General features: G+C 44.0%; 1 protein-coding gene across 2 annotated transcripts; it reads right to left on the bottom strand.

The window, feature by feature from the left end:
* Positions 1-24,912, bottom strand: LOC118391449 (rod cGMP-specific 3',5'-cyclic phosphodiesterase subunit beta-like). 2 transcript variants are annotated; one of them, XM_035782859.2, is made up of 22 exons: positions 24,208-24,908; positions 21,481-21,633; positions 20,260-20,349; positions 19,954-20,094; positions 14,307-14,381; positions 14,129-14,193; positions 13,945-14,011; positions 13,756-13,803; positions 13,493-13,642; positions 10,009-10,152; positions 9,835-9,900; positions 9,532-9,678; positions 9,205-9,312; positions 8,740-8,849; positions 8,458-8,545; positions 8,229-8,329; positions 3,567-3,674; positions 3,366-3,429; positions 3,162-3,236; positions 3,004-3,087; positions 2,668-2,791; positions 1-2,548 (listed from the first exon to the last, which is right to left on the bottom strand). In XM_035782859.2, exons 1-22 carry the CDS (start codon positions 24,676-24,678, stop codon positions 2,523-2,525), a joined length of 2,505 nt encoding a protein of 834 aa, XP_035638752.1. In that variant the 5' UTR covers positions 24,679-24,908; the 3' UTR covers positions 1-2,522. The 2 variants fall into 2 exon arrangements, with proteins under 2 accessions (XP_035638752.1, XP_052314128.1); XM_052458168.1 differs by lacking the exons at positions 1-2,548; positions 2,668-2,791; positions 3,004-3,087; ... (1 more) ...; positions 3,366-3,429; positions 3,567-3,674 and adding an exon at positions 7,752-7,862 and having other exon boundaries at positions 24,208-24,912.
* Between the last annotated feature and the right edge of the window lie 975 nt (positions 24,913-25,887).

The following is a 25,887-nucleotide window of genomic DNA, read 5'->3' on the forward strand; positions in this document are numbered from 1 at the left end:
ATACCTTTGTGTATTCTACTGACTAAATGGATAGGAATAAATAGTAAAGCTTACTGTCTGGTTCCCAGGTGTATACTGTATGTCTGGGACTGTCACCCTGCCCTTCAATGTTAGGAGGAAGGACTAGGTTGTAATCCAGGCCCAGTTTAGCATAAATCCCAGGATTCAGGTCATAGGCCAATCTAGGAAAGTGCTGAGTCAACACTACTGCCACACACTCTTCTGCCTAGGTTCAACCATGGAGATCAATTGAGGACTCTAGTGCTGAAATGCAGATGCCATTTTGGGACAGATAAATTATGTGATGTGTAAGTGTATGGGTTTACCACAGAATAGTCATCTACCTGGCCAATTTGTGATTATATTCATGAATATTTGACATGCACTTCTATCTGTATGCTGCTGGGCCAGGGGTAACTTCGATACTTTGACCCAACCTCTGGCCATATGCATACAAACAATAGTATATTTTACAAATGAGTTTTCCTGTTATATAAAACTAACAAGATACCATTAGACAAAATGCATCCTTTAAAAATAAATTTACTTTATTTTTGTTATTGTAGATACAGAGCTTCAGAATTCTGGTCATGTTTACATGCAAATATTTGTAACAGCAAATTGGGGAATAAAATGTTAGTTGCAATTTTTAATGGTATGGTTATGCAAAAATAATTGCTGCTTCTAATAAATGGGTACTTGATATTTAATTTAATGTCGGCAAAGAGCAATGTTGCACTGACGTTCATAGAGAATCTATGTATTACCTATTAATCATCTGAAAAAATATACTATAATTTAAATATATTTACAAATGATTACATCTATCAAAGCATAGATACCCCATAGAGAGTGGGGCTGCTATAAGAACATGATTATTCTTTGTTCATAACGAGTACTAGGAGATTCAATGGATCCACTGAGTCGGCTCGTATCAGAATCAAGGCCACTGGCTTCAATAACTACAGAGGGTTTGGGACTTTGACCATTATCCTCAGTGGACCATTTGGAAATCCATCCATATTGTTATAGATCATACACACACATCATTTGAGACATATTGTATCTTGTTTTTACCTTAAAAGTATGTCTTCAAATATTCTAAAATAGACAGTGAACAGTTAAATATTCATTTTTTTCAAAATGAAGCATTTCTAGTTCAGTGTCGATAGCCAGGGACTGGAACAGACCTTCCTGAAAATGTCAACTCCTTTCTCTCCTATCTCAGTACAATACATTTTAAATGTACACACAGAGAATCTCGACTGTCTTGACTTCAGACTTTCTATAATATTTATCTTGCTGTACTTAAACAGCTCGGGACAATACAGTAACAATTAGTTGACAGCAAAACGATCACATAGCAACCCACAACAAGGGGTAACATTACCCTGTAATGGAGTGAAATCATAAAACATAAATACTGTGGGTGCTTTTTCTGTCCTATTTCACACATGTACAAGTGTGAATTAGAAATGTGTTTTTTTTGCATATCCCAACCCCATCAGAGAATGGGGTCATGGCCAGAGTTTGCCATTATCAATGGTGACCCTGGAGCAGTTAGGGTTAAGTGCCTTGCTCAAGGGCACAGACAGATTTTTCACCTTGTCGGCTCAGGAGTTCGAACTAGCGACCTTTCGGTTACTGGCCCAACGATCTAACCGCTCGTCTAGCTGCCACCATGGCGTATCAGGACGCTAACCTAACTACTGCATAATCTACTTTTGATTACCATTAGGGTAAACACATTCTCTCATGTAAATGATGACTGACTGGAAGGTATGAAGAACAACATAAGTCACTGTAATTACACTGTTGATGTAATATTGGATTCTTGATGAATCCACCAAGGTTTTGTATAATAACTGCCTCTGATTAAGGCAGTTAACCCACTGTTCCTAGGCGGTCATTGAAAATAAGAATTTGTTCCTAACTGACTTGCCTAGTTAAATAAAGGTAAAATAAATGTTTTAAAAAATACAGAATACTGTTAAAAATTATTTTACGGTATTCTGTATGAAAAAGGTCAAATGAGAAGCAATGCATATTAATGTTATATTCATAGGACATTCCACATGTTTAGAAACAAATATTTCAGAATTTAGTGATTTCTTGTTCCTTCAATTGGTTGATAAAGACCTTCAGGAACTTAGTGTACATAAGACGCATACTCTCCACACGTCTACTTGCAGGATTCCTCCGAAGGTCGTGAAACATATTGACCGGGGTAACTTCTAAAATGTGGATCTGCCAATGCAACTAATGACAACTACCCTTCAACTGAAGGAAGAAACTTGACTGTTGTGTCCATAATGTGCCAACATGGGTCTGTAACCTGCAGGTCCAACGGCTTTTCTGCGTGGCTGCTAAATAGTCCCTCTGGCTCTTCTCCAAGGCTCTGATGCTGTGAGTGCAGGCTGTCTCTCCACAGCTGCTCTGAGGTGAGGCTGGCCCTGCCCCGGCCGGCAGCAAGACTGTGTGGCTGTGATGTATCCTGGAGTGATCTACCTCCAAAACGGGCTCTAGCACACTGAGCACGTCTTGGACCCTGTACATTACAAGAATAGAAAATAAAGTACGTGTTAAGGATCATCTGTGTTACTTTTACTGCAGACAAAATACTCTCTAAACTACAGAGCAATAATGCAATATATCCTCCACTCTGACCTGACTGGGCTTCCAGGATGGCCTGCTTGGCCTCGTACTCTTCCTGCTTGGCCTTCCACTCCTTCCTGTTGTTTAGGAGGCCATCATACATTGGCTGGATGGCCGGATGGAAGCGGGAGAATTCCTGATGGAAAAATAAACTAAACATAAACTAGCGAGCTCTATTTCTGACAGTCAAGCCAGCTAACTAAATAATACTTGTTTGAATGACAGTTGTGCATTTGGTTATTCTATACATCCAATAGAAGGTATGATTCATGGTTTACTTTGTGCTTAGCAATAGATGTGAAACTGAGAGATGTAGCTAGTCTGAAAAAGTGGTAGTACATACTGTACCTTGTAGATGAATGTGCAGACAAAGTCAATGAAACCACACTGCAGCTTGGGGAGTTGGCCAGCGCAGTTTCTGTCCATCATAGTCTGGAGGAAGGAGAGAGAAAAACGTGATTATACACACACACACACACACACACACACACAATGAATATACTCACAATGGGTTGTTTTTCAAGAACTTCCCTTTCCAAGTCACCCTGCTCCCAGAACTCATCTGCTTCAAACAGTGCCACCTGGATGAAGCCAGACAGTCCCAAGTATTTCACTATGTTGGACATCTTTATTGATTTACAGAAACACAAAACTTCTGCTAAAATGTCTTCAAGGTATATAATCAGGCTATAATCTGAGGATCTCCTCACCTTGCTTTGCACCTCCCATGGTTTAGTGATGGCTGACAGGTCACATGCTGTCATCATCATGGCCCTTTGAGGAGAATTATTGGAGGTATCAGAGAAAAGAGAAAAGTAGAAGTGCTAATAAGATACGATCCAATGTGCATGTTATAATCCTAAATATCCCACTATCACTACAATCCTCCCCCTACCATGAACTGCACTCACAAGACAATCTCTTTCCTGGTCGTCTCCAGGGACATCCAGTCCACCCACTTCTTCTCATCTTCGTAGGTCTTTGATAGGTCAACAATCTTCTGGAACATTGTTCGCTTCCTTGTGACATTGGAAAAAACAGATTTATACATTCTGTTAAAGTTGTAAACTGTGCAATGTGAAATCTTGTTTTTCACAACTTTACAGGGCTAAGTAGGCATGATCGTTGCAGCTAAAGCTGTGAAATGCAAACATTTGGATTAACAGTGCTTCAATATGCAGAGAAAGAGTCCACATTAACAACAATACATTCTTCCTAAGATTTGAACCAGGTTATGTAGACAAACAGTGCAATTAGTGCAACCAATGGCAATAGTGAGGGGTGTTTCATAATGATTAAGTTAATTCAAATGAATTAGTTAAACTGTTAAAAAATATTATATGGAATATTAAATATATTACACTATTGCTATCATATAGAAACATCATGGAATATTGTACATCATATTAGCATCAACATACATTATTGTTTCATTCAATTTCACATAATTTCATGTTTGTTACATGTAATCTTTTGGTTCAACCTTAATGTGTAATGAGCATCATCAACAGGGGGAACATATTAGTTGTACACTAATAAGCTGTAGAAATAATATATCAATTTATAAAACTTGTTCATAAAGGAAAAATACATTCATAAGAAGGGCCTGAGATCAAAGTCAATATTCAGGCAACTAGGGGTCAATGTTATTAGATAGGATATCCAGTAAGCCTCCCTTTGTAGTAGTAGGATCTCAATGTTACCTCCTCTCCTTGGTAGAGCAACATGCTCAATACCTGTGTATTTGAGGGAGGGTTAGCTGCTACTGGATAATCAATGTTCTTACACCTGATTGAGCTGCGGTGTTCAGCTATGCGTTGTTTTAATTGTCTTTTCGTTTGTCTTACGTGGGCTTTTCCACATGAACAGGTGATGAGATTACTCCCTCGGTCTTGCATGAGATGATACCCCTAACAGGGATCTTTCAAGCTGTATATGAATGTATGAAGAAATATGTTTTTATAGTGCTACTACACTGTGCGCATGAGCCACATTTGTAGTTCCCATTTGGGCATTAACGCTCCTGCAACCTCAGCAAACACACTGGACCCCAACACACACATACAGTACACAAAATTACATGTTGAAGTCAGAAGTTTATACACCTTAGCCAAATATATTTAAACAATTGCTGACATTTAATCAGAGTAAAAATTCCTTGTCTTAGGTCAGTTAGGATCACCATTTTATTTTCAGAATGTGAAATGTCAGAATAGTAGAGAGAGTAGAGAGAATTAGTAGAGATAATTATTTATTTCAGCTTTTATTTCTTTCATCACATTCCCAGTGAGTCAGAAGTGGCCACTCAATTAATATTTGGTAGCATTCCCTTTAAATAGTTTAACTTGTGTCAAACGTTTTGGGTAGCCTTCCACAAGCTTCCCACAATAAGTTTGGTGAATTTTGGCCCATTCCTCCTGACAGAGCTGGTGTAACTGAGTCAGGTTTGTAGGTCTCCCTGCTCGCACACGCTTCTTCAGTGCTGCCCACAAATTTTCTATAGGATTTAGGTCAAGGATTTGTGATGGCCACTCCAATACCTTGACTTTGTTGTCCTTAAGTCTTTTTACCACAACTTTGGAAGTATGCTTGGGGTCATTGTCCATTTGGAGGACCCATTTGCAACCAAGCTTTAACTTCCTGACTGATGTCTTGAGATGTAGCTTCAATATATCCACATAATTTTCCTACCTCATGATGCCATCTATTTTGTGAAGTGCACCAGACCCTCCTACAGCAAAGCACCTCCACAACATGATGCTGCCACACCCGTGTTTCACGGTTGGGATGGTCTTTTTCGGTTTGCAAGCCTCCCCCTTTTTCCTCCAAACATAACAATGGTCATTATGGCCAAACAGTTCTATTTTTGTTTCATCAGACCAGAGGACATTTCTCCAAAAAGTACAATCGTTGTCCCCATGTGCAGTTGCAAACCGTAGTGTGGCTTTTTTATGGCGGTTTAAGAGCAGTGGCTTCTTCCTTGCTGAGCGGCCTTTCAGGTTATGTCGATATAGGACTTGTTTTACTGTGATATAGATACTTTTGTACCGGTTTCCTCCAGCATCTTCACAAGGTCGTTTGCTGCTGTTCTAGGATTGAATTACAATTTTCGCCCCAAAGTACGTTAATCTCTAGGAGACAGAACGCGTCTCCTTCCTGAGCGGTATGACTGCTATGACGGATGCTCCCAAGGATGACCCAGACTTGTGGAGGTCTACAATTGTTTTTCTGAGGTCTTGGATGATTTCTTTTGATTTCCAATGATGTAAAGCAAAGAGGCACTGAGTTTGAACGTAGGCCTTGAAATACATTCACAGGTACACCTCCAATTGACTCAAATGATGTCAATTAGCCTATCAGAAGCTTCTAAAGCAATGACATAATTTTGGGGAATTCTCCAAGCTGTTTAAAGACAGTCAACTTAGTGTATGTAAACTTCTGACCCACTGGAATTGTGATACAGTGAATTATATGTGAAATAATCTGTCTGTAAACAATTGCTGGAAAAATGACTTGTGTCATGCACAAAGTAGATGTCCTAATCGACTTGCCAAAACTATAGTTTGATTAAAAATACATTTGTGGAGTGGTTGAATAACGAGTTTTAATGACTCCAACCTAAGTATATGTAAACTTTCGACTTCAACTGTACGTCCACACACACATAACACATGCACACATGCATACTGACTACACACACACACTTTCACACTCATCAAATGCGCTGCTACTACTGTCTATGATCTATTCTGTTGCCTCGTGACTTTACCCCTTTTTAAAATGGTTTTTATTTCATGTTTATTTAACCCCTACGTGTGTGTACATAGCTACCTCAATTACCTTGAACCCTGCACACTGTCTCGGTACTCCTTGTATACTGTATAGCCACTCTATTTTTACTCGTTATTGTTATTCACTGTGTATTTATTCCTTGTGTCACTGTTTCTATTATTACACTGAACAGCTGAAGGAAGAATGTGTTGGTCCCATGTTTCATATTCAACCTAATATTAGGTAGGTGTACCACTGTTTGGTGTACTCAGTGTATTATTCATGTCCAGATAGAATTGGGTGAATTTGCTGGACTAAAAATATATACTGATCAAAAATATAAACGAAACATGTAAAGTGTTGGTCCCATGTTTCATAAGTTGAAATAAAAGATCACAGACATTTGCCATAAGCACAAAAAAAGCTTATTTCTCTTAAAATGCTTAACAAATTTGTTTACATCCCTGTTAGTGAGCATTTCTCCTTTGCCTAGATAATCCATCCACCTGACAGGTGTGGCATATCAAGAAGCTGATTAAAGAATATGTGTGCACCTTGTGCTGGGGACCGTAAAAGGCCACTCTAAAATGTGCAGTTTTGTCACACAACACAATGCCAAATATGTCTCAAGTTTTGAAGGAGCGTGCAGTTGGCATGCCTACTACAGGAATGTCCACCCAAGGTGTTGCCAGAAAATTGACTGTTCATTTCTCTACCATAAGTCGCCTCCAATGTCATTTTAGAGAATTTGGCAGTATGTATAGCTGGCCTCACAACCGCAGACCATGTGTGACCACACCAACCCAGGACCTCCACATCCGGCTTCTTCACCTGCGGGATTGTCTGAGACCAGCCACCCGGACAGCTGATGAAACTGTGGGTTTGCACAACCAAAGAATTTCTGCACAAACTGTCAGAAACCATCTCGGGGAAGCTCATCTGCATGCTCATTGTCCTCACCAGGGTCTTGACCTGACTGCAGTTAGGCGTCGGAAAATGCTCACCTTCTACGGCCACTGGCACGCTGGAGAAATGTGCTCTTAACAGATGAATCCCGGGGTTTCAACTACCGGGCCGATGACAGCGTGTATGGTGTCGTGTGGACGAGCGGTTTGCTGATGTCAAGGTTGTGAACAGAGTGCCCCATGGTGGCGGTGGAGTTATGGTATGAGCAGGCATAAGCTACGGACAACAAACACAATTGCATTTTATCGTGTCATTCATCCACCGCCATCACCTCATGTTTCAGCATGATAATGCACAGCCCCATGTCGCAAGGATCTGTACACAATTCCTGGCAGCTGAAAATGTTACAGTTCTTCCATGGCCTGCATACTCACCAGACATGTCACCCATTGAGCATGTTTGGGATGCTCTGGAATGACGTGTACTACAGTGTGTTCCAGTTCCCGCCAACATCCAGCAACTTCGCACAGCTATTGAAGAGGATTGGGACAACATTCCACAAGCCACAATCAGCAGCCTGATCATTTCTATGCGAAGGAGATGCATGAGGAGAATAGTGGTCTGATCCACGTCCCTACCTTTTTTAAGGTATCTGTGACCAACAGATGCATATCTGTATTCCCAGTCTTGTGAAATCCATAGATTAGGGCTGATTTCCTTATATGAATTGTAACTCAGTAAAATCTTTGAAATTGTTTCATGTTTAGTGTATTTTTTTGTTCAGTGTGTTTTTATCTTTAACTCTGCATTGTTGGAAAAAGAGCCATAAGTAAGCATTTCACTAGTCTACACCTGTGGTTTACGAAGCATGTGACAAATAAAATGCCATTACTCACTTGAAATAGAGTTGCAAGTCTGTTGCAATGATGGCAATGTCCAGGAGGTGGATGGCATGCTCGTTCTGTCTTCTGTTGAGGTTCTGGTAGATATTCAAGGACTGGTGGGAGGGAGGAGGAGTTAGACGAAAGCGTCATGTGATCAACATGGAAGTAAAGAGTACCAATAAATGAATAATTGACATCAAAGATGCTACTGCAGTAGTTGAGATTCAAAAGCCTTACGTACCTCGTCTGCCAGAAGGAACTTGCTAAATTCTAGATGATGCCTCTCCAGGACAGACGAGCCGTGAAGCTTGGCTAGTGGGTTACCAGATCTGTCGATGAGGAGGGACCAGACCACTCACTGTACAGGGAGCTCATCATAAGCCATTCATCACACAAAGCTAATTCAAGTGCTTCTCTACATTTACAGTTGCATTGAGAGAGATAGTAAAATAAGAGACCTAGAGATATATGAAGGGCTGGTTGTACCAACTCTCAGAGAGCAGAGATTCTCAGGAGTACTCACTTCACCTGGTAGAGGTTGTTTGTCCCCCTGTGGTCGATATCATGGAGAAAAGCAGATGTGATCATGGCCATCACCTCCAGATCTGTGTAGTACCTTTTCAGGTTCCCTGTCTTGACACAAAAAAACAGCAGTTTGACATTCAGAATTGGAGATGTCTTTTAATTATGTCTTTCAGTTAAGTGTTTGGGCAAATATAAATTGTTGTCGCAGAGAATATTGCTGTGCAGCAGAAAATGCCAATTGTAGTATATTTGAGGTTTAAACAGGCTTCTAAAGTTCATAATACCCACTTTGAAATGTCAGACTTGATTTATCCTAACAAAAAGCATATCAACCCATGTTGCTGCAGGATTATCTTCCTAATGTGAGAATCTAGTAAAATTAGGATATCTGTAAGAAAATATGCCTTTTATTTTCTGTGAGACAAAATAAAGTACATTACTACTGAGGCTTCAGCACTCCTACCGTCAACAGTGTGAACATAGTCTGCCCAACATTGAAACCGTGGCGCCAGTTGTGATAGGTGATTTTCCTGTAGCCTTTGCTGATAGAGAACAGGAAACGCACCAGAACCTGTTGAAATAAATAAAGATGCTTGATGATTTTCATGGGATTTTGAAGTAGAGAATTAGAACATAAACAGATATTATGGGAGAGCAATAAATTAACTAATGACAAACAGCATACCTACATGTTCATATATACAGTATTTTCAGAGTATTTGCTCAAATTGACACTTCCCCAGCATTGAAAGTTGTTGCAGTACAGATCATGATTGTACAGTAACGTTACCTCCTGTGGAACCTGGAACTTCTTGACCACTCCGACCTCATAGTACATCTGGATCCCACACATCACCAGCTCCAGCTCTGTGCAGTCAAAGTCAGAGAACCCGAATTCGTAGATCTCAAACTTCTTGGGGCCGGGTAGCTCTTTTTTCTGTATTATAATGCATGATTATTATGGCATTATTAACAGCAAACTAAACATATGGCCATATGAATGTAGAGGTTTCAAATGCAGGCCTACTGTTCCAGTTAATCTGGAACCAGAGGATGACCAAACTGTTATTCTACAAATATAACGTGGTAATACCAGAATCTGCAGAAACTCATCCTCTTCACAGTCACAGGGCTCTCTGTTGAAATACTGCCTGGTTTTCTAACATATATGAAAAAACAATGAGTTTCCAAACATTAAAACAATACTTCTCGTATAAAGGGGGTTAGATCTTTGGTGTGTACAATATCTTTTCGAGCAAGTCTTCACCAGGATTGTCTGTATTTCGTCATCACGGCACTTGACGTGGTAGAGAACCATGTCCTGGGCTATGTCTTTCCGGTTCTCCATCATTTTCATCCTGTCATTAGTGTCTGTGTTGAGGTGGGACCAGCCCAGGAAGTTAGTCATAGCCTGGGGAGACAGACAGAAACAATGTCATTCAGAGTAGGTTTATTCAGTAGCCAACATGGTAAAACTTGGTGAAGACTTGAAAGTCCTGATGAAGTGGGGAAGGTGGGCAACAACACCTCCGCCACACTGGTCCTCAATACAGGGGCCCCATAGGGGAGCGTGCTCAGCACCCTCCTGTACTCCATGTTCACCCATGACTCACTCCAAGTCAACAAAATGAAGGAGCTGATCGTGGACTACAAGAGACAGCAAAGCGAGCACACCCCCATCCACATCGACGGCGCCGTAGTGCAGAGGGTCAAAAGCAAAAGTTCCTCAGCGTGAACAATACTGACAACTTGAAAGGGTCCCTTCACACAGACAACAAGGAGAAGATGGTGCGACAGTGCCTCTTTAACCTCAGGAGGTTGACAAAATGTTGCTTGGCCCCTAAGACCCTTACAAACTTCTACAGATGCACCACTGAGAACATTGTCGGCCTGTACTACCTGCCTGGTATGGCAATTTCACTTCCCACAACCGCAAGGCTCTCCAGAGGGTGCTGCAATCTGCCCAACACATCACTGCCTACCCTGCAGGATATCAACAGCACCCGGTGTCACAGGAACGCTAAGAATATCATCAAGGACCTCAGCCACCCAAGCCATGGCTTGTTCACCCCGCTACCATCTAGAAGGTGGAGACAGTACAGGTGCAACAAAGCTGAGACTGAGAAACAGCTTCTATCTCCAGGCCATGCAAATAATACAAATAAAATATCAATTATTGGAATTCACTCTGCCCTGAACTTTAATCGATGTTCTAGCCGGCTACCACCCAGTACTCTACCTTTAACCTTTGAGACTGCTGTCCAATTTACACTGAGAACTTTGTTAATATTTACATACTGTTTTACCCATTTTACCCATATATATATATATATACACGCTACCGTTCAAAAGTTTGGGGTCACTTAGAAATGAAATTGTTTTTGAAAAAAAAGCAATTTTTTTTGTCCTTCAAATTAACATCAAATTGATCAGAAATACAGTGTAGACATTGGATGGAATGTCTACATAGTCGTGCAGAGGCCCATTATCAGCATCCATCACTCCTGTGTTCCAATGGCACGTTATGTTAGCTAATCCATCTTTATCATTTTAAAAGGGTAATTGATCATTAGAAAACCCTTTTGCAATTATATTAGCACAGCTGAAAAAATGTTGTTTTGATTAAAGAAGCAATAACACTGTCCTTCTAGACTGGTTGAGTATCTGGAGCATCAGTATTTGTGGGTTTGATTACAGGCTCAAAATGGCCAGAAACAAAGGCTTTTCTTCTGTAACTCGTTAGTCTATTCTTGTTCTGAGAAATGAAGGCTATTCCATGCGAGAAATTGTGTAAACTGTCTCTAACCGGAATAGAAAGAGGAGTGGGAGGCCCCGGTACACAACTGAGCAAGAGGACAAGTACATTAGTGTCTAGTTTGAGAAACAGTTGCCTCACAAGTCCTCAACTGGCAGCTTCATTAAATAGTACCCGCAAAACACCAGTCTCAACGTCAACAGTGAAGAGGCGACTCTGTGATTCTAACCTTCCAGGCAGAGTTCCTCTGTCCAGTGTCTGTGTTCTTTTGCCCATCTTAATCTTTTCTTTTTATTTGACAGTCTGAGATATGGCTTTTTCTTTGGAACTCTGCTTAGAAGGCCAGCATCCCGGAGTCGCCTCTTCACTGTTGACGTTGAGACCGGTATTTCATCAAGGATCTCACCGTACTTGCTCCGTTCATCTTTGCCTCGATCCTGACTAGTCTCCCTGTCCCTGCTGCTGAAAAAATCCCCACAGCATGATGCTGCCACCACCACCATGCTTCACTGTATGGATGGTGCCAGGTTTCCTCCAGATATGGCGCTTGACATTCAGGGCAAAGAGTTCAATATTGGTTTCATCAGACCGGACAATCTTGTTTCTCATGGTCTGAGAGTCTTTTGGTGCCTTTTGGCAAACTCCAAGCAGGCTGTCATGTGCCTTTTACTGAAGAGTGGCTTCTGTCTGGCCACTCTACCATAAAGGCCTGATTGGTGGAGTGCTGCAGAGATGGTTGTCCTTTTGGAAGGTCCTCCCATCTCCACAAAGGAATTCTAGAGCTCTGTCAAAGTGACCATCGGGTTCTTGGTCAGCTCCCTGACCAAATCCATTCTCCCCCGATTGCTCAGTTTGGCGGCCAGCTCTAGGAAGAGTCTTGGTGGTTCCAAAGTTCTTCCATTTAAGAATGATGGAGCCCTGGTCTAAGGCACTGCATCGCAATGCTAGCTGTGCCACTAGAGATTCTGAGGTCAATTCCAAGCTCTGTCACAGCCGGCAGCGTCCGGGAGACCCATGGGGTGGCAATTGGCCCAGCGTTGTCTGGGTTACGGGAGGGTTTGGCTGGCAGGGATGTCCTTGTCCCATCGCTCACTAGTGACTCCTGTGGCAGGCTGGGCGCAGTGCACGCTGACATTTTAGAAAAAGCTCTTGTACAGCAACTCACTGCCTTCCTGAAGACAAACAATGTATGCGAAACGCTTCCGTCTGGTTTTATAGACCCCATCATAGCACTGAGACTGCACTTGTGAAGGTAGTGGTTACCTTTTAATGGCGTCAGACCGAGGCTCTGCATCTGTCCTCGTGCTACTAGATCTTAGTGCTGCTTTCAATACATCTAACACACCACATTCTTTTGGAGAGATTGGAAACCCAAATTGGTCTACACGGACAAGTTCTGACCTGGTTTAGATCTTATCTGTCGGAAAGATAACAGTTTGTCTCTGTGGATGGTTTGTCCTCTGACAAATCAACTGTACATTTCGGTGTTCCTCAAGGCTTCGATTTAGGACCAGTATTGTTTTATTTCATCCATTTTTGAATAACAAAATAATGAAAAAGTTAAGGGAGTACTCACTAAATACTTTCCGAAGTAACTATATATATATATATATATATATATATATATTCTGGTCTCTGACATTGCTCATTCTAATATCTCTTCATTAAAATATATTTCTGGATTATGTGTGTATTGTATTGTTCTTTTTATTGCTAAGTATTACTGAACTGTTGGAGCTAGAAACACAAGCCTTTTGCTGCACCTGCGATAACATCTGCAAATCTGTGTACGCGACCAATAAACTTTGATTTAATTTTATTTGAAACATTGGGAGAGACAGTCACAATATCATTTTGAGTAAGTTCACTAAAGTCAATGTGGTCTACACAAAGCAGGAGCAGAAGAAGGCTTTCTCATGTCACTTTACTTGACCACTTCTCTGTGAAGACAGAAGGAGTTGAGAAATCAACTGAGTGCTGTAGTATAGTAACGTACCTCCATTAGCTCCTCATCCTGCTGGTCGAATGGCTTCCCATCTTTCCTGTTGTAGAATGTAGCCACGCCCACAATCTCTTCCATCATGTTGACAATTGGCATGGACAGCACATTCTTTATGGTCCAACCACTGTCATCCAAGGGCTCTGACTGCATCATGGGAAGACACAAAGTAAATGCTCAACAAGAATTAGGCAAGTTGCTAAACTTTTTGCCAAAACTACATATAAGGATACCTGATTATATAATTAAGCAAAATGTACCTGAAACTTGAACATCTCCTCTGTTGTGGGATTCATGATGTTACATATCTAGATATTAATAATAAACAGTACAGCATCAACAACACATGCAAATCGTGGCAATTTGAATGTTCTCGCATTTTAAGTCAATTCCAAATTCTGAAAGCATTTCAAACACTACTGGAATGCTAGTTAAAAGGGGGAACTTACAAGACCAGTTTCGGCCACATATGTGGGCAATCCAGTACACAACACCCAGTGTTCTAGAGTGGGAGTCCTGTTGACAGGAGACAGTCAGACAACACACATTGATTATCCCTCTATACAGTATCATACAGGGTTGTAACTACTTCAACTATACACAAATGTTCAGAGAAAGGTGAGAGAAACATACGCGATAACTTTGATATCCTCTTTTCCATGCAAAATATAATCAATGACTTTGTAGAATATGACTTCCTGCAATCACAGATAACCCCCCCAAAAAAATCACAAATGAGAATTTGCAGAACAAAGGCAAAACGGTAAAGAGCTGTTCACGTGGTAATAAGTAGATAGATATGAACACTTACTCTGCCATCCGGAGTTACAGGTCCAGCGTAGGGGGGCTGATCTCCCATCAACACTGGCCAGATGTCAAAGAACTCCTATAGCAACAAAGCAATGACACAGATGGATTGTCACACACAGCATATTCATAATATACTGTATAGTGCCATATGAGATATGTCATGTAGGCTACAGTATTACCAGAGGACCCATAATAACTTCTTTATGATGACTAAATGTCTTGGTCATTCTTGAATTGCGGTGGCATTTACGTCCCTCACCTTTGCAACCATGAAAAAACACTTCAACATGACAAATAGTTAGATATCATAGGTATTTTTGTTTATATTTTACTGATTATCAATGATAAAACATAATGCAAGTACTTTATACTGCAAAACCTTATGTTTATGTATTAAAGTACTTGGGGCAAGCAAATGGACTGGTCCCAGTTGTGATGAGCAGAGTTGTAGTGACATGTTTTGGGATTTGGAGATATCTATCTATTATTTTTAATGCAAGAAAGTAATCAAAAGTATTCCATGTATTGTATAGACCAATAAAAACGAAGGCTATAATACCTTTATTTTAAAATGTTTACAAATACAATATGTGTCCCTAAGTTTTATTTCATTGGTGTTACTGCCTTGAAAATCACTCATTGCATTGAGCATTCCCTCCAATGGCAAACTGTTATCGGGGGAGGAGTCTATATTTAAGAAAATTATTTGCTTATCACTGTCACACCCTGGCCTTAGTGTAACGGTTTTCTAGGTGTGGTGAAGGAGAGTCGGACCAAACTGCAGCGTGTAGATTGCGATCCATGTTTAATGAACAAAAAACGTAACACGAATCTAAAACACAAACACTACAAAACAAAGAACGTAACGAAAACCGAAACAGCCTATACTAGTGAAAACTAACACAGACAGGAACAAGGACACTAAGGACAATCACCCACGACAAACTCAAAGAATATGGCTGCCTAAATATGGTTCCCAATCAGAGACAACGATAAACACCTGCCTCTGATTGAGAACCACTCCAGACAGCCATAGACTTTGCTAGATCACCCCACTAGCTACAATCCTAATACATACACCCCAAAACCCCAAGACAAAACACACCACAATACAAAAACCCCATGCCACACCCTGGCCTGACCCAATACATGAAGATAAACACAAAATACTTCGACCAGGGCGTGACAGAACCCCCAAGGTGCGGACTCCCGAACGCACCTCAAAACAATAGGGAGGGTCCGGGTGGGCGTCTGTCCATGGTGACGGCTCCGGCGCGGGACGTGGACCGCACTCAGTTAATGTCTTAGTCCCCTCTCCTTGCGTCCCTGGATAGTCCACCCTCGCCGCCAACCATGGCCTAGTAGTCCTCACCCAGAACCCCACTGGACTGAGGAGCAGATCGGGACTGAAGGACAGGTCGGGACAAAGGCAGCTCGGGACTGAGAAAAAGCTCGGGAGTGAGAGAAAGCTCAGGAGTGAGAGGAAGCTCAGGAGTGAGAGGAAGCTCAGGAGTGAGAGGAAGCTCAGGCAGGTAGATAGATCTATCAGATCCTGGCTGGCTGGTGGTCTCAGCAGATCCTGGCTGACTGGCGGATCTGGCGGATTCTGGCTGACTGGCGGGTCCTGGCCGACTGGCAGTTCTGGCAGATCTGGAAGATTCTGGTTGACTGGCAGATCTGGAAGATTCTGGTTGACTGGCAGATCTGGAAGATTCTGGCTGACTGGCGGATCCTGGCTGACTGGCGGATCCTGGCTGACTGGCGGATCCTGGCTGACTGGCAGATCCTGGCTGACTGGCAGTTCTGGCGGATCCTGGCAGACTGGCGGATCCTGGCCGACTGGCAGATCCTGGCCGACTGGCAGATCCTGGCCGACTGGCAGATCCTGGCGGCGCTGGGCAGACTGGCGGTACTGGCGGCACTGGGCAGACTGGCGGCACTGGGCAGACTGGGGGCACTGGCGGCGCTGGGCAGACTGGCGGCGCTGGGCAGACGGGGGGCACTGGCGGCGCTGGGCAGACTGGCGGCACTGGCGGCGTTGGGCAGACTGGCGGCGCTGGGCAGACTGGGGGCACTGGCGGCGCTGGGCAGACTGGGGGCACTGGCGGCGCTGGGCAGACTGGGGGCACTGGCGGCGCTGGGCAGACTGGCGGCGCAGGGCAGACTGGCAGCGCTGGCGGCGCAGAGCAGACTGGCGGCGCGGGCGGCGCTGGGCAGACTGGCGATGCTGGTGGCGCTGGGCAGACTGGCGGCGCTGGGCATACTGGCGGCGCTGGGCAGACTAGCGGTGCTGGGCAGACTGGCGGCGCTGGGCAGACTGGCGGCACTGGTGGCGCTGGGCAGACTGAAAGATCTGGCTGCTCCATGCTGACTGTCGGCTCTGGCTGCTCCACGCTGACTGGCGGCTCTGGCTGCTCCACGCTGACTGGCGGCTCTGGGCTGACAGCTCATGTGGGCTGACAGCTCTGGCCGCTTCTTACAGACTGGCAGCTCCTTGCAGACTGACAGCTCCTTGCAGACTGACAGCTCCTTGCAGACTGACAGCTCTGGCTGCTTCATGCAGACTGACAACTCTGGCTGCTCCATGCAGACTGACATCTCTGGCTGATCCATGCAGACTGATAGCTCTGGCTGCTCCATGCAGACTGACATCTCTGGCTGATCCATGCAGACTGATAGCTCTGGCTGCTTCATGCAGACTGACATCTCTGGCTGATCCATGCAGACTGACCTCTCTGGCTGCTCCATGTGGGCTGACAGCTCTGGCGGCTTCTTACAGACTGGCAGCTCCTTGCAGACTGACAGCTCCTTACAGACTGACAGCTCCTTGCAGACTGACAGCTCCTTGCAGACTGGCAGCTCCTTGCAGACTGGCAGCTCCTTGCAGACTGGCAGCTCCTTGCAGACTGACAGCTCCTTGCAGACTGGCAGCTCCTTGCAGACTGACATCTCTGGCTGCTTCATGCAGACTGACAGCTCTGGCTACTTCATGCAGACTGACATCTCTGGCTGCTCCATGTGGGCTGACAGCTCTGGCGGCTCCTTACAGACTGACAGCTCCTTGCAGACTGACAGCTCCTTGTAGACTGGCAGCTCCTTGCAGACTGGCAGCTCCTTGCAGACTGGCAGCTCCTTGCAGACTGGCAGCTCCTTGCAGACTGACAGCTCCTTGCAGACTGACAGCTCCTTGCAGACTGACAGCTTTGGCTGCTTCATGCAGACTGACAGCTCTGGCTGCTCCATGCAGACTGACATCTCTGGCTGCTCCATGCAGACTGACAGCTCTGGCTGCTCCATGCAGACTGACAGCTCTGGCTGCTTCATGCAGACTGACATCTCTGGCTGCTCCATGCAGACTGACAGCTCTGGCTGCTCCATGCAGACTGACATCTCTGGCTGCTCCATGCAGACTGACAGCTCTGGCTGCTCCATGCAGACTGACTTCTCTGGCTGCTCCATGTGGGCTGACAGCTCTGGCGGCGCTGAACAGACAGGAGACTCCAGCAGCGCTGTAGAGGAAGAAGGCTCTAGCTGCGCTGAACAGGCGGGAGACTCCGGTAGCGCAGGAGAGGAGAAAGGCTCTGATAGCGCTGAACAGGCGGGAGGCTCCGGCAGCGCAGGAGAAGCGAGGCGCACTCTAGGCCTGATGCGTGGTGCTGGCACTGGTGGTACTGGGCCGAGGACACGCACAGGAAGCCTGGTGCGGGGAGCTGCTACCGGAGGGCTGGTGTGTGGAGGTGGCACAGGATGGGCGAGACCGTGAAGGCGTACTGGAGATCTTGAGAGCAGTGTTGGCACAGGACGTGCAAGGCTAGGGATGTGCATAGGAGGCCTGATGCATGAGGCTGGCACCAACTTCACCAGCCGACTAACACGCACCTCAGGACGAGTATGGAGCGCTGACCCAGGTGCCATAAAATCCGACACGTTCCGTCTGGCGAATTCCATGCAAAAAGCACCAACACAGCAACTCCCTCATTTCTCTCTCCTCCAATTTCCCCATTAACTCCTTCACGGTCTCTGCTTCGCTCACCTCCAACACCGGCTCTGGTTCTGGTCTCCTCCTTGGCTCCTCACGATAAACAGGGAGAGTTGGCTCAGGTCTGACTCCTGACTCCGCCACACTCTCCCTGAGCCCCCCAAGACATTTGTGGGGCTGACTCTCAGGCTTCCTTGCCAACCGTGTTCCCTCATATCGCCGGCTCCTCTCTCCGGCTGACTCTGCTCTCCTCGCTGCCTCCACCTGTTCCACCTTTGGGCGGCTACACTCCCCTGGTTTAGCCCAGGGTCCTCTCCTGTCGAGGATTTCCTCCCATGTCCAGAAATCCTTATTTCGCATCTCCTCTTTGGGCTGCTTCTGCCTGTTGACCCGCTGCTTGGTCCGTTTACGGTGGGTGATTCTGTAACGGTTTTCTAGGTGTGGTGAAGGAGAGTCGGACCAAACTGCAGCGTGTAGATTGCGATTCATGTTTAATGAACAAAAAACGTAACACGAATCTAAAACACAAACACTACAAAACAAAGAACGTAACGAAAACCGAAACAGCCTATACTAGTGAAAACTAACACAGACAGGAACAAGGACACTAAGGACAATCACCCATGACAAACTCAAAGAATACGGCTGCCTAAATATGGTTCCCAATCAGAGACAACGATAAACACCTGCCTCTGATTGAGAACCACTCCAGACAGCCATAGACTTTGCTAGATCACCCCACTAGCTACAATCCCAATACATACACACCAAAACCCCAAGACAAAACACACCACAATACAAAAACCCCATGCTACACCCTGGCCTGACCCAATACATGAAGATAAACACAAAATATTTTGACCAGGGCGTGACACTTAGAGAGCTTTTTATGTCTCTATTTTGGTTTGGTCAGGGTGTGATTTGGGGTGGGCATTCTATGTTCTTTTTCTATGTTTTGTATTTCTTTGTTTTGGCCGGGTATGGTTCTCAATCAGGGACAGCTGACTATCATAGGTAGCTTTTTTCCTCCTATGTTTTGTGGGTAGTTGTTTTCTGTTTAGTGTTCTTCACATGACAGGGCCGTTTCGGTTTTGTGTATTCTCTTTGTTATTTTTGTTTAAGTGTTCAGGTTCAATAAAAGTCATGAACACTCACCACCCTGCGCTTTGTCTGATTCCTCCTCATCCGACGACGACACCCGTTACAATCACACCCTTTTAGTATGTCATAAGGCTTGAGGATTCCATTGAACATTTGGTGTGTCTAAATCAAAAGTGTAATTGGTGTTACTCAATTTAAATGCAGGGAAATTACGTTGTGCACAACATGATTAATTATATCACTTTAATAAATTATTTTTAAGGGGTTATTGACCTTCGATTTGAGCATCTGTGACCATTTAAGTAAATCTTAATTTAAAGTGTGTCATTGTGTTACCGTCAACGGTGTTGCTGCTCCTACTGGTGGCAGAATGTTATCATAATGATACAAATGATACAAATTAAAGTATTTCAACTGCCATATTAGTTGATTTAGAATAGGAAGATGTGCCCAACTACATTTAAACAAAACACATTTTAGACAAATGAAGTCATTTTTTCCCAAAATGCCATGCCGAAATGTCACCGCAATTGAAGAATGACCCGGATACATGCAGACAGAGCATCACCTTCTCCTTTGTCATATCCAGTAGGCCCACAGAGTACCTGTCACAGTTCAGGTATGCCCGCACTGTATACAGGGCTTTATGGAACTGTCTCTCAATGTCTGTCAGCTCCTCAAACACCTTGTTGGCGGACCACAACAGGACCTTTACCCGACAGAAATGAACAACCACAAAGGATTAGTTCAAAATCAGTTGGTTGCTATATCCATAAATGTGTGAAAGCTAAATAAGAGCCTTTTTTGTGTTTGCACCATATTGTCATTGACAACTATTCCTTCCTCTGAATATCAGTGCAGACAGCAGACTCACCTGTCCTTTTCGAGTCTCACAGTTGTACAGGTAGTTCAGCTGGTAAATCTTCAGGTTCAAAGAGGCTATTCTGAGATACTTCAGAAAAAGCTGGGAGACAGAAAATGTGAATTATTCTTAGAGTGAGTGACATACATTGATGTGTAATTAAGGTGGTAGAGGGAAGGCAAGAAGAATGAACGCATGTACTCTATGTGGAAACAGGTGTAAATGTGACCATCCTCTTCATAAAGGCAATACAGTTTGTACGCGTTCCTTGTTGGACATGTTTGTGTTCTACAACAGCATTCAGTGTTTGTATGCTGCATATACTTTCAGTGAACAAACTTTGGGATTGGGGAAGGCCTCTTGATTACCTTTTTAGTAATTTAGCAGATGCTCCTATCCAGAGCAATTTACAGGAGCAATTAGAGTTAAGTGCCTTCACTTGAGCAACCTTTCGGTTACTGGCCCAACTCTCTTAACCGCTAGGCTACCTGCCTCCCATCCCCAACTAATTCAGGCTCTAACGTCATGTAATTTATTTTTGAAAATTTTATTTCACCTTTATTTAACCAGGTAGGCCAGTTGAGAACAAGTTCTCATTTACAACCGCGACCTGGCCAAGATAAAGCAAAGCAGTGCGACATAAACAACAACACAGAGTTACATATGGAATAAACAAACGTACAGTCAGTGACACAATATAAAAAAATCTATATACAGTGTGTGCAAATGAGGTAAGATTAGGGAGGTAAGATAATAAGTAGGCCGTAGTGGTGAAGTTATTACAGTTTAGCAATTTAACACTGGAGTGTGCAGATACTGGGGTGCAAAGGAGCAAAAAATAATAATAAATAAATAACAATATGGGGATGAGGTAGTTGGATGGGTTATTTACAGATGGGCTATGTACAGGTGTAGTGATCTGTGAGCTGCTCCGACTGCTGATGCTTAAAGTTAGTGAGGGAGATATGACTCTCCATCTTCAGTGATTCTTGCAATTTGTTCCAATCATTGGCAGCAGAGAACTGTAAGGAAAGGCTGCCAAAGGACGATTAGGCTTTGGGGGTGACCAGTGAAATATACCTGCTGGAGCGTGTGCTACGGGTGGGTGCTGCTATGGTGACCAGTAATGACCTCATCATAGTATTTCCATTGTGACTGTGTGGGATTTCCCTGCTGACACATAGAGATGTGTGGATCATATTCTCAGAGACTCACTTAATCCTCAGTACTCACATCCTCATCCTCAGTGGTGAAGTGGGGTCCAGTGGTCTTGTTCAGGGCCATGATCACAGCCACCACATCCTCTCCGTTCATGATAGGCGAGGCTAATATGTTCCTGGTTTTGTACTCTGTCAGGTCATCAACAAACGAGCTGAAGTGACTGCTCTGTATGGCAGAAAACCAAACAAATCACTGACATCAGAGATCACACATGGATGTGTTAAGATGGGTCTATAAGTCAATACATAGGCTTGGTGTGGAGCCTTTTTCAGTTTACATATCATTATAGACCACAGATTAATACATGTTAACCTCTGGCAAATTCAAGATAAAAGACCTTGTATAAAAGGGATATATGTAGCTATTCTGTTAAGAAATACACTTCAATATCAAGAGTGAATGTAAATTTGGGCAATGTGAAATATAAATGTATAAATGTATAAATAGCTTCATGCTGACCCCAATGTAAACGCCCCAAGACAGGTGCCATAATCCCAGATACAGCAGGGGGTAATGGGATATATAATAACTGGATTATGTCTGTCGAGAGGATTTATATTGTCTCCAGATATACATTTAGAAGCTCCCCACAGAACAGTATAGTTGCCGTACTACTTTATGTGGCACTATGTTTTAACAAGAATGTGAAAAAGATGTGTATGTTAAAATAGTCACGGAATAAATAACTATTCACTTGTTTGTCTGGCTGAATATGAACTTGATGCATCTATCTATTTTGTATGTGTTTGTTATTTGTGGCAGTAGGTACAGCTAAAATATATTATCATGTGGGAGTGTGTGACAAGGCCCCTGAATAAGGTTATTGACACAATCACACTGAAGCCACTGGCTCCTAGACTCTGGGACACTGTCTGTCTGTATTCATCACTACCACAACATTTATGTCCTAACCTCTGGGACAATGTCTGTCCCCATCACTACCGCTGGCTCCTATTCTCTAGGATATTGTCTGTCTGTCCCAATCACTACCACAACGTTTATTTCCCAACCTCTGGGACACTGTCTGTCTGTCCCCATCACTACCACAACGTTTATGTCCTAACCTCTAGGACACTGTCTGTCTGTCCCCATCACTACCACAACGTTTATGTCCTAACCTCTGGGACACTGTCTGTCTGTCCCCATGACTACCACAACGTTTATGTCCTAACCTCTAGGACACTGTCTGTCTGTCCCAATCACTACCACAACGTTTATGTCCTAACCTCTGGGACACTGTCTGTCTGTCCCCATCACTACCACAACGTTTATGTCCTAACCTCTGGGACACTGTCTGTCCCAGTCACTACCACAACGTTTATGTCCTAACCTCTGGGACACTGTCTGTCTGTCCCCATCACTACCACAACGTTTATGTCCTAACCTCTGGGACACTGTCTGTCTGTCCCAGTCACTACCACAACGTTTATGTCCTAACCTCTGGGACACTGTCTGTCTGTCCCAGTCACTACCACAACGTTTATGTCCTAACCTCTGGGACACTGTCTGTCTGTCCCAGTCACTACCACAACGTTTATGTCCTAACCTCTGGGACACTGTCTGTCTGTCCCAGTCACTACCACAACGTTTATGTCCTAACCTCTGGGACACTGTCTGTCTGTCTATCCCCATCACTACCACAACGTTTATGTCCTAACCTCTGGGACACTGTCTGTCTGTCTGTCTGTCTGTCTGTCTGTCCCCATCACTACCACACCGTTTATGTCCTAACCTCTGGGACACTGTCTGTCTGTCTATCCCCATCACTACCACAACGTTTATGTCCTAACCTCTGGGACACTGTCTGTCTGTCTGTCCCCATCACTACCACAACGTTTATGTCCTAACCTCTGGGACACTGTCTGTCTGTCTATCCCCATCACTACCACAACGTTTATGTCCTAACCTCTGGGACACTGTCTGTCTGTCCCAATCACTACCACAACGTTTATGTCCTAACCTCTGGGACACTGTCTGTCTGTCTGTCCCAATCACTACCACAACGTTTATGTCCTAACCTCTAGGTCATTGTCTGTCTGTCCCAACCACTACCACAACGTTTATGTCCTAACCTCTGGGACACTGTCTGTCTGTCCCCATCACTACCACAACGTTTATGTCCTAACCTCTGGGACACTGTCTGTCTGTCCCAATCACTACCACAACATTTATGTCCTAACCTCTGGGACACTGTCTGTCTGTCCCCATCACTACCACAACGTTTATGTCCTAACCTCTGGGACACTGTCTATCTGTCCCAATCACTACCACAACGTTTATGTCCTAACCTCTGGGACACTGTCTATCTGTCCCAATCACTACCACAACGTTTATGTCCTAACCTCTAGGACACTGTCTGTCTGTCCCCATCACTACCACAACATTTATGTCCTAACCTCTGGGACACTGTCTATCTGTCCCAATCACTACCACAATGTTTATGTCCTAACCTCTGGGACACTGTCTGTCCCCATCACTACCACAACGTTTATGTCCTAACCTCTGGGACACTGTCTATCTGTCCCCATCACTACCACAACGTTTATGTCCTAACCTCTGGGACACTGTCTGTCTGTCCCCATCACTACCACAACGTTAATGTCCTAACCTCTGGGACACTGTCTATCTGTCCCAATCACTACCACAATGTTTATGTCCTAACCTCTGGGACACTGTCTGTCTGTCCCAATCACTACCACAGCATATGTTTATGTTTAATTTCAACAATCTGACTCATACCTCATTGGCATCTTTCAAATTGATGTGTTTCTTGGTCTGGGCCACATTTCCCACCACCCCAAGGTCCAGGGGGAAGACTATCTCGTGGTCAGGGTGAACCACACAGTCATCCAGCTCTGACTCTGTGGTGATGTTGAAAAGACGCGTGGCTAGCTCCGCGATGCCGTTCCTCTCCCGGTACATGAACAGGCTGCAGCGGTCAGCTTGGATCAGGGCGACGATCCTCTTCAGGATCTTGAACACCACTTTCTCCATGTTCACGTTCTCCTGCATTTCTTTGATCAGGTCGAAAAGGATCTGGCCTTCCTCTATCTGGCTCAGCTCCTGTAACATCCCAAAATCCACCTTGGACTCCGGGATCCCCGCCATCACAGAGAGGGCCCCTGGTGTGAGCTTCTTGTTGAAGTAGCCCTGGGCGAAAGCCGGGTTTCCATCCAGGAACTTTTCAACATCTTCCTTTGTCGCACTCATCTTGGGTTAGGGATGTACTGGTTCTACCCCAGTTCCAGTATTCAAACCAACGCTCCCTAAAAATACTACAAAACCAATTATCTATTGATTACTGGCAAATAAAAAAGTAGACACATTCACTCCATGTTATCCCAAAACACCCTGAATAAAGAGGGCAGGCAGGTTAGGCACATTAGTTAGGTCCTGCTGTGAACAGAGGATACACCTGCAATGACAGGGGAGGGAGGGCTGAGTCCAATCCCACTGTCATCAGCAAGCTTTTCTCTTAATAGTGTTGAAGGTGAACCAGGATCTGCTCATGTAAAACTGATCAGGTGATCACTATGAAGGAGGCCATCCCAGTCCAGTCCTATCATTGAGATGTATGGGGGTCTATGAGATAATAAGACAAGCCTGATGATAAAATGGCAATAATCTTTCCACCCCTGCTATATTAAGGTTCCTTAACCATCTTATACAAAAGGTCAGCTGGATAATCTCCACATGAATAGATTCATACTATCAGATTTGCTACCTGTGAGTGAGATGAGGCTGGCGAGGGAGGTGTGTCATAGTCATATGTTTCGTCCATATGAACCTGCACGTGTCTGTCCTCGTTTATGAGGGTATATGCTTACGGGCGTTTGCTTATGAGTGTGTATGAAATCATTTGGTCTGTAATCTTTGTTACTCAGTATTATGTTGGATATAACTACTATTATTTTATAATAAATATAAAATTGATTCAACAGTTCTTTAATCACAATTACAGTATAAACCTCTGAAACTAATGGGGTCAGTCATTACATACTGTATGCATGCAGGAAGGGGAACTGACAGACCTGACAGCAGAGGAACTGTTGATCCCAAGGCATTATATTCATCTGAGATACTCTCTACAGATGGAGATGAGGGATTTAACACATGTACACATCCAAGGATACTAGATGTAATATTAATCCAACCATTACAGGCCTCTATATTACCTGTTCGTCACCAATGAACTGTTGCCCCTTTGTGGTCCCTGGTGCATGGGCCACATTTGAACCTAGAGATACAGTGTTACAACACAAGATGGCAGCCGGCTCATACTAAGGACCAAGCTAATTGTGCTTGTACTGTTAATCATTGCTACTGAGGCTGACCATGCCATTAAGATTCAAGCCATCAAAATAATTGTATTCAAGAGATTTTGTTTAACCAGTACATATTAGAACTGTTGCTTGTTTG

Source organism: Oncorhynchus keta, chromosome 12 (genome assembly GCF_023373465.1).
Source record: "Oncorhynchus keta strain PuntledgeMale-10-30-2019 chromosome 12, Oket_V2, whole genome shotgun sequence".
Taxonomy (NCBI): Eukaryota; Metazoa; Chordata; class Actinopteri; order Salmoniformes; family Salmonidae; genus Oncorhynchus; species Oncorhynchus keta.